This window comes from Glycine max, chromosome 5 (assembly GCF_000004515.6).
Source record: "Glycine max cultivar Williams 82 chromosome 5, Glycine_max_v4.0, whole genome shotgun sequence".
Classification (NCBI taxonomy): domain Eukaryota; kingdom Viridiplantae; phylum Streptophyta; class Magnoliopsida; order Fabales; family Fabaceae; genus Glycine; species Glycine max.
The window spans coordinates 3,224,286-3,232,909 of NC_038241.2; the positions used below are offsets into that span (position 1 = coordinate 3,224,286).

Below are 8,624 nucleotides of genomic sequence, written 5' to 3' on the forward strand. Positions count from 1 at the left end.
TAATTATGAATGTTGAGAATGAATAAAATTTATTTAATTAATTATTTTAATTATTTATCATATTATATATTAAAATTTTTACCTCTCCCTTATAAAATAATTTTCATGAAAAATTGTTTAAAAAATATTTTTCGAACGGAGTATTATGTTTTAAAAATGTATACCAAATGAAAAAGTAAGAAAAAAGAAATATGAATATGAGTCACGGTTAAACTGAAAGAATTCCCTGGTATCTGATAATGCAATGGAGTGGGTGGTCTCATAACCAGAATTAACATAATTGAAATCTAATATAATCGAATCCAAAGGGAAAAAAGTAAAAAATGAAGTGGACAGTGACAGTTTTTAACATTAGAGATGGTGAACGTGAAGTAAATGCGAAGAAGTGCAGTGTGCAACACGCGCACACTCAAACAAACAAATCAGCACAAGTCAATGTGCCGTTGGCGGTGCGGTGATCACATTTTTTACTGTGTCTTCTTCTCTTCACTCACCTCTTTTTTCCCCTTTTCCCCATCTTCATCTTCTTCTTCTTCTGCATTTCTCTCCCATTCCCGCTGCTTAAGGACGATCCTCCTATACGACACCGCTTCTTCTTCCTAGGGTTTCTCTGAATCAATTCCCATGGCCATCAGAGGCGTCGATTTCAAGTGGTTAGTTAGTGCTCTCTCCCTCCCTCTATTGTATGAGCTTGATTTCAAGATCGCCCTGTATTTTTATTTTGTTTTATTCCTCTTTTGATTTAATTTAACTCATTCCTTGCAGGTACGATGGGTTTTTCTTGTCCATGCTCGCCACCAGTGTGTATCCTTTCTCAATCCAGCTTCTGGATTTTCCTAGTTTTGCTTTCATTCTACATTTTCACTTGCCTCGTCATTCCTTCCTTCTTTAGCCACTTTCTAGTTTAATCAGAATCAGTTTTGCGATAAACATTGAAAATAATACAAAAAAGAAATAAGAAATGTGTATGCATGTATTCTTTAACCTCTCTACTTGTAGAGTTATAGTGGCAATTAATTGGAAGCGGTATCATTCTTGTACGTATCCGTTGCATATATGGATTGTGGTGGGGTTTCCTTTCCTTATTTTAATTATTCCTTTTAATATCACTATTTATTTCTATTTTTTCGTATATGATAAGGTTGCCTCGTAAATGATCCCTTTCCTTTTTCTTTCATTTGTGCTCAGGTCGACTACACTACTGTGTTTGTTTTCCGGCTCTTGATGTTTGTTGATAACGGGCTTGCTGCAGGAATGGGATTGTAAGGCCTTTCATCCATATTTTAATATAAATATGACAAATGTTAATCGGTGTCCTTAGGACATTAGTATTAGTTAAGGAATTAAAAAACGAGACTTTTATTGGGATGCGCAAAATTACATTACCCATGACTTTTTTTTTTTTTACGTTCTCATGTGATTTTCACAGTAAATACTTTCTCTTTTTAATCAGTGACCTATAATATTTTGGCTTTCTTCAATTTACATTGGTTGTATGCACTAATTTAATTGAAATTAGAGTACGATGGATAAGGTTTGGTGTTTCACCATTCTTATACGTTTCTTTTAAGTATGTCAAATTGAAGATTAGCCATATCTATGAAGCACGGATACTACTCCTGTTTGAAATGCCACTGTGTCCGTCATGTTTCGGTGCTTCATAGGCCATATCTGAATGTGCAATGAAATGCATTCTGTAACTAAGAAGAATTGCTAGTATTACACTCTATCAAATACACTATTATTGGCTAGAATTTATTAAAACTCATGAAATAATGTTGGTTCACTCCCTAATTAATGAGTGTCCCCCAAAATTTTATGATTTTCAATAAATTTTAGTTAATAATAAAGAATTTGTTGGAAAGTGTATTGTTAGTGCCTCATCTAAAATACTTGTACAAATGTTGATCGTCAACTTAGCGTGTGGATGTCGTTGATGCAATCTCTATAATTCTAGTTCTAGATGCAACTAATGTGCTCATAGCAGTAGCACCGACACTGCTTGTTGGAGGTGTATTCAAGTTTTTGACATGTGTCAGATACCGAGACACCAACACTTGATTGCGTGTGTTGAACATTCCAATCTGGTGTTTTAGTAGAAAATAAATTCAGCTTTGACATGTGGAGGACATGGCTGGTTACAAACTCTAACACCTAGCTGACACTTCCATTTGGCTGGACATGAAAATGGATACGACCTGTTTCAAAATTTTCATTTTTTAAAAAATCGAAAACAAAAGAACAAACATCTTGATTTTGGTAGTAGATGGATGGATGGATTGAAGTTGAAAGATAGTTCAATAGTTCATCATGTTTTATATTCTTTTGTAAAGAAACAAAGTGCTCAAATTGTATAATTATGTCTCTTAGTATTGTTTGCAAGACTCTTTATAGCAGGGAAAATGTAATACTTAACAATTTTATCCTCAATTTAGATTTTTTATGCTCATTTAAGTTTATGTGTGTGTGTATATCATGATTCTTAATTTAGATCTTCTATAAATGATGCCCATATTTACTTTCATATAATTATATATATTTGTGCTGGTGTCTTATATTTTGGATATTGCCAATGTTTACATGTCCATGTTTACATCTGTGCTCCATAGGTTCATGTCGCCATTATTGTATGGATAGCTCTAATTTTAACATGAGAGAAATTTGTTGATCCGACTAATAATTTTGCGGAATCACACAGTGCCTTGAATGGATGGCATGGCTTAAGTTTAGAAGTTAAAATAGCACCATGGAACCTGAGGATAAACAAGTTTATGGAAAGTATTAATGGCCTGTGGTTTATGAAAGGATATTTTCAAGTGTTCTGGAAAATGAAGTTTCCTGGGTTTGTTTTTCCACTTAATTTGTCTTTGGGGGTGGGGGTGAGGGTGGGCATGTATAATATTGCATTCCCAAAGAATTACATTCTCAAGAATACTATGACCAGGAATGTTTTTTCTGAGTACATTTAAAAATACATTGTATTAAATTTTAGTATTCTAAGGAATGTTTTTTAAAATTAAAAAATGATTAAAAGAATGAGTACAAATGTAAGTGATAATTGACTTAGCAAATAACTTCCCATATTCCCATGGGGAATATAACTTCTCCACACCTCACCCTGGGAGTAAAAATGAAGTATAAGAATGTATTGTTACTTTCCCAGGGCATGAACAATTACTGGTAATAAATTTTTAAAACTCATAACAATCATGGAATATTACATTCCCAAGTTCACATTCCAGGAATAAAATTTTAAACGTTGAAACAAACACACCCTTGGCTGTTGAGCATTCAAGTGCAAAATAATTTATGATCATTTGCTTGATGACTGATTTTTTTATTTCATAATATTATGAAACTCATCTAAAATGGTTCTGAATTTTTGTGTTGTATCTAACAAATAAAGTCAAATGATGTTTTAATTCATCAAATCCCTGTACTAATTCAATTGCGCTTTTATGCCCCCTCCCCCTTTGTATGCTTCTAGAGATTTTGGGTGGCAGCAGAGATATGCTCGTTTCTGTGGAAGAGTAGTTGTCTTTTCAATCCTTGTGTTGCTTCTCTATCCATTTCTTTGGGCTTGGACTGTAATTGGTACCCTGTGGTTCAGCAGTGCCAAGAACTGTGTATGTTTTATTCTTGTTTTACCTTCAGTGTACTCTTGTTAACAAGCTTTTGATGCATAATGCAATCAATTACTTGCAGTTGCCTGAAGTGGGTACAAAATGGGGCTTTCTCATCTGGTTACTTTTTAGCTACTGTGGACTCCTTTGCATTGCTTGCATGTCGCTGGGGAAGGTTAGTAGTGCTCTATTGCTACCTGTTATATGTTTTTGAACTATCCTTTCTTCCAATTGAAAAGGTACTAACGAGACTTACTTAGCTATGGTTTGTTTCTGTGTGCAAAATCTTTTTGTTTGGCTTGTCATGTTTTTCTTGTTTCTGAACAACCCATCAACAGGAAATTTCTACAGAATACTATTCTCCTTCGTTGTTTCATATCTAGGTTGGCATTGCTCTCACCGTGGTTTGTTTAACTCTTTGCAGTGGTTGACTCGAAGACAAGCACATTTATTGCGTGCCCAACAGGGTATCCCTGTATCTGAATACGGGGTAAGCTTTACCTTTACTCAACATATGCTACTGTGTTAGTTATGTGTGTTGTGGATACTGCTGTTTGGCATCAAATGAGTGTTTCTAAACAATATTCTGAATCACCTGGAAAAAAATTCGTTGTTTCCCCCTCCTCCACAAGGAAAGGGAGCAAGGGACTGTGTTAAACTTTTCTCATCAATTTGTAGTTGGTACAGTCAGTTATGTGTTAAGTTTGGAATAACGTGTAATCTGACATACTGTTGAAGCTAGCTCATCGTCTGGTGCAATCTTTTCTAATAACTACACTGAGACTGAGAGTATGAGTCCATATTGCTTTGTTCTAATTTTACTCGTCTTGATTTTGTGAACCATGTCATAATTTTCATTTTATGAAGTTACGCTAATCTAGCACTTACAAATTGGAGACTGCCTAGTAAAATGGTAGATTGTTTTGTTTTGTGCTTATTTTCCAGATTATATATTGAATTGTGCTCCCTTTCACTGTATAGCTTTATGGTTGGTTGTTCTGTTAGGGCATGTTTGGATTTCTGTTGGGATGGTTTCAAAAGTATGCTTGAGAGTAAAATCAGCTTGGGTACCCCCTAAAAGCATGTTTGAGAGTAATATTTTACCTGGAAATCGAGTTTTGGAGAAGACTTGGGGATACTTTTGCAAACTCAGTTTACAAACTTAAGTTAAACTCATATTGACTAAAATTTCTCTATTATTTCAAAGATTTGTAAATGCTGGGTTGATTGAAGTCTGATCTGTAATCATATTCTTAGCAATCTAAATGTATATTCATTTATGTTTGATCATCCATACTTTACAATTATTAGATGTTAACAATTGCTCTTTTCTTTTTGTTAGGTTCTGGTTGACATGATCCGAGTTCCCGATTGGGCATTTGAAGCTGCAGGTCAAGAAACAAGGGGCATGGGCCAAGATGCTGCTGCATATCATCCAGGACTTTACCTAACTCCAGCTCAGGTAGTTTTGACCAATGTTTCTAGTCTTGTTGATTTCATATTAGAATTTCTATAAAGTAGCAGATCATGTTATTCTTTGTTATGCAGAGTGAACTTTATTGTCAGTTTGTCACATAGTTAATGGAATATATGGCTTGAATTTGATGAATTAGTCATACCCTCTGTTTTATGTTTTTGACAAGGTGTTGGTTATTATTTTGGCACAGAGAGAAGCAGTTGAAGCTTTAATTCAGGAACTCCCAAAGTTCAGGTTAAAGGCTGTTCCTACTGATTGCAGTGAATGCCCCATCTGCTTAGAAGAGTTCTATGTAGGAAATGAGGTATGCTTTTTCCTAATTAAGGATCTCAAGCAGGTCATGCCATGTGCTACTTACTATCTATTACTGAAAAATGTGCTCCTCATCTGACCTCATGAATTATTGGATCCCTACATTTTTAAGAAAGGTGAGATGCAATGTGTATTGTAAAGGACAACTGAAAAATTAGTTTCACACTTACACTAACGCAGGTCCGTGGCCTGCCTTGTGCTCACAATTTTCATGTCGAATGCATTGATGAGTGGCTTAGGTTGAATGTGAAATGTCCTCGGTGCCGTTGCTCAGTTTTCCCAAACCTTGATCTTAGTGCACTGTCCAATCTCCGTGCTGAGCCTGAAGAATCTTCTGCCAGTGTTGTGACAACAACCAGATATGTGAGAGGCCAACCATCTAGTCAAAGTTACCGGCTAAGATTGCAGGGTCTTCTGCGTCCAGTCGGTGCTGAAATTGCAGGACCAGTTGGTGACATAGATAATGTGTTGGAAAATGCCGAGAATGGCAGCGTATCAATTGTGACTCAAAATGCATCATCTGGAGACCATGCCTCTTCTGTCGAATGTATGCCTGTTACTGTCAGTCATTCCTCTGCACAAAGTTAGGTTACATTGTTTCTGAAGTTCTATTATATTTCTAACCCATTCTAGAGAAGGTGAAGAATGCCTATCCATATCTGGCCCTTGTAAAAACGGTCCACATTCATGTTTGATCCACATAAAGAATTGGGTCAGTTTCTTGTCGGGAGCTTGGAGTTGTCGGACTTGGAAAATGAAAGTATACTATTTTGCTTAACTAACATAGATTAGAGCTGCAAATGTGTAGTTGTCTTTACGTTTAATAGCTTGTAAAGAGAGTTTGAAATTCCAATTATATATTGAATTCTGATTTTGCATTTTTCCGTCCTACTAGGGATAAGATATTTTCACGTTTTTTGACAGCGGGGTGTAGGATTATGGACATCATCAGGGAGAATATACACACAGACAGTGTTGTAGGTACTTTGTAAAAGTTAACAAACTGATTTGTGATTGAATTGAATAAAATTATTTTTATCCTATTAATGTATAATCTATTTTGTTTTATTTTTATTTATTCAATGTGCAATATAATATTGTCTCTTCTATAAGAATTGACATTTTATGATAACTTTATTTTATCAATACATGTAAACATAGACTTACTTATCACCAGTTTCATTTATCTATTAATTATTAATGTATATGATGTGTATAGTTAAATAGTTAGGGGGTGTTTGGTTTGGTTGTTTTCTGTTTTCATTTTCACTGAAAACAGAAAACGATGATGAAAATGTGTTTGGTTGGATTTCTAAAAATATTTTCAGTGAAAATGAAAACAGGAAACAATCAGAAAATGAAAATAATAAATTCTCGTTTAAAATGAAAATAATAAATTCTCGTTTTCAGTGTTTTCAGTTGAGAATCTCATTTCAAGTAAAATGAAATTGTGGTGACAATGAATGTAACTTTAAGCAAATCTAAAAATACAAAAAGACAAGAAGTCAATATATCATAAATTTTCAGTATTTTTATTTCATGAAAACAGAAAATAAGAAGTCAAACCAAACATTTTTTTAGAATTCTAGTCTTTTGAAAATGAAAACAGGTTTCAGAAAATGAAAACAAAAAATAAAAATGCAAACCAAACACACCCTAAGTCAAACACTAGAGAAAGCTCTTGTAAAATTTAAACTTATTTGCAAACTTGATTCTGAAACTTTATAAACAAAGCATAAAGAATTTTTTTTTGGATAAATCATTAATTATATAAAATAAGGTTTTATTATGTAATGTGGTTCTTTGTTATAATAATAATCTGTAATAAAATATATTAAAAATAATAAAAAATCTCAAATTTATAATAATCCGAATATAGTTCATGTATAATGGATGAAGCCAAATGAATGCGTCTTTACCTTAAAACAAAATATTATCCTCAAATATGAATATCTAAGCTCAACAAGCACTAAAATATAAGGCAAGTAATTGCATCCGATATCTTATTATAAAATACTAATCAAGTTAAAATAAATGTAACATAAGAAAATTATGTCGTTAAGTCTCCCCTAACTTCTTTCTTGTGCTTTAAAAACAACATTTATAATGAGATGATAATTCCAGTTAATAAAACAAGTTCTAAAAAGGAGTTCACAAATAATGTTGTTCTTCATCAACACATTAATTCGGAAAATCAATTATGGTATCCATAGTGAATTTGAAATAAGATATGTTTCGATAAAAGTCAATTTAAAACAATCACAATTTATTCCTGTAACATTCTCAATAAATAAAATAAACACCTCAATACAATTAAATAAACATTACAAACACAATTTAGTGATTCTAGAATCACTAGATCAACTCTTTGGTTCGATGTGAATATCAAATTCTTCAAAGTTGTTATGAACTCATATCCATACAATAGCATCTCATTACCTTCTACATCATAGATGAAGGTGTTCAAAATCTCTTTCTCATCCCAGATAAAAATATTTATAATAAATCTCATCTTCATATTCATCCTTGATGGAGGTATCTATCATATAATTCAAAATTATCAATTTATCATATGAACAATGTATCATTCATTGATTCATTTGTTTTCTCAATACCTATATCAAAAAAGCACGAATATAGCTATATCAAAATTGCAAAAAATCTCCTTCACAAATTATATCATGGAAGTTTAGAAAAAAAAATGTTTTACTTATTTCTTGAAGTAATTTACGTTCTTCCCTATTTTCTTTTTCCTCTATGTTGCTTCTACAAATTTTTCCATTCTTTCTTCATTCTCCTCAATTTTTGAGTAGTCCACTAATGCTAAAAGAAACACCCTTATGTGTATGATTCTAAGAAAAGAGTCTGTCTATTCTTATATAAGTGTCATACATAATTAAAAAAAAATTATTTAATCAATTTTTCCTTATCTTTTATCTTTTTATCTTTACTTATTATTATTTAAAATGTAACTGACCACTGCTTCTCTTTCTTTTTATTTTTGTTCTAACTAAACTAATAATTTACATGAAACAATTCACGTTCAGTGGCTTTAAATTGGCTAAAGCCAATTTCTCTTTTTTTTATATTATTATTATTATTATTATCTTTAAACCAATTATCTAATAAATATTATATTAATATCACTAATATTTTCTTTTACTAAAAATATTATAACAACCTAGTATTTTCTTTTGTTGAAAGATATATTT

The 8,624-nt window shown here is 32.5% G+C and overlaps 1 protein-coding gene across 1 annotated transcript; it reads left to right on the top strand.

Annotated features, from left to right (window-relative positions):
• The first annotated feature begins 380 nt into the window (after positions 1 to 380).
• On the top strand, positions 381 to 6,455 carry LOC100812016 (E3 ubiquitin-protein ligase SIS3). Its single transcript, XM_014775446.3, has 10 exons — positions 381 to 653; positions 766 to 804; positions 1,000 to 1,066; positions 1,189 to 1,262; positions 3,488 to 3,626; positions 3,706 to 3,798; positions 4,048 to 4,113; positions 4,966 to 5,085; positions 5,291 to 5,404; positions 5,593 to 6,455. The coding sequence occupies exons 1-10, from the start codon at positions 625 to 627 to the stop codon at positions 5,998 to 6,000; spliced, it is 1,149 nt and encodes a 382-aa protein (XP_014630932.1). The 5' UTR covers positions 381 to 624; the 3' UTR covers positions 6,001 to 6,455.
• The last annotated feature ends 2,169 nt before the right edge of the window (positions 6,456 to 8,624 follow it).

Excerpts from the sequence above, each read along its gene's own strand:
- LOC100812016 (XM_014775446.3), top strand. The coding sequence starts at position 625 with ATGGCCATCAGAGGCGTCGATTTCAAGTG. Across the intron at positions 654-765 it reads AGAGGCGTCGATTTCAAGTG|GTACGATGGGTTTTTCTTGT; the intron begins GTTAGTTAGTGC and ends CATTCCTTGCAG. Across the intron at positions 5,086-5,290 it reads TTTACCTAACTCCAGCTCAG|AGAGAAGCAGTTGAAGCTTT; the intron begins GTAGTTTTGACC and ends ATTTTGGCACAG.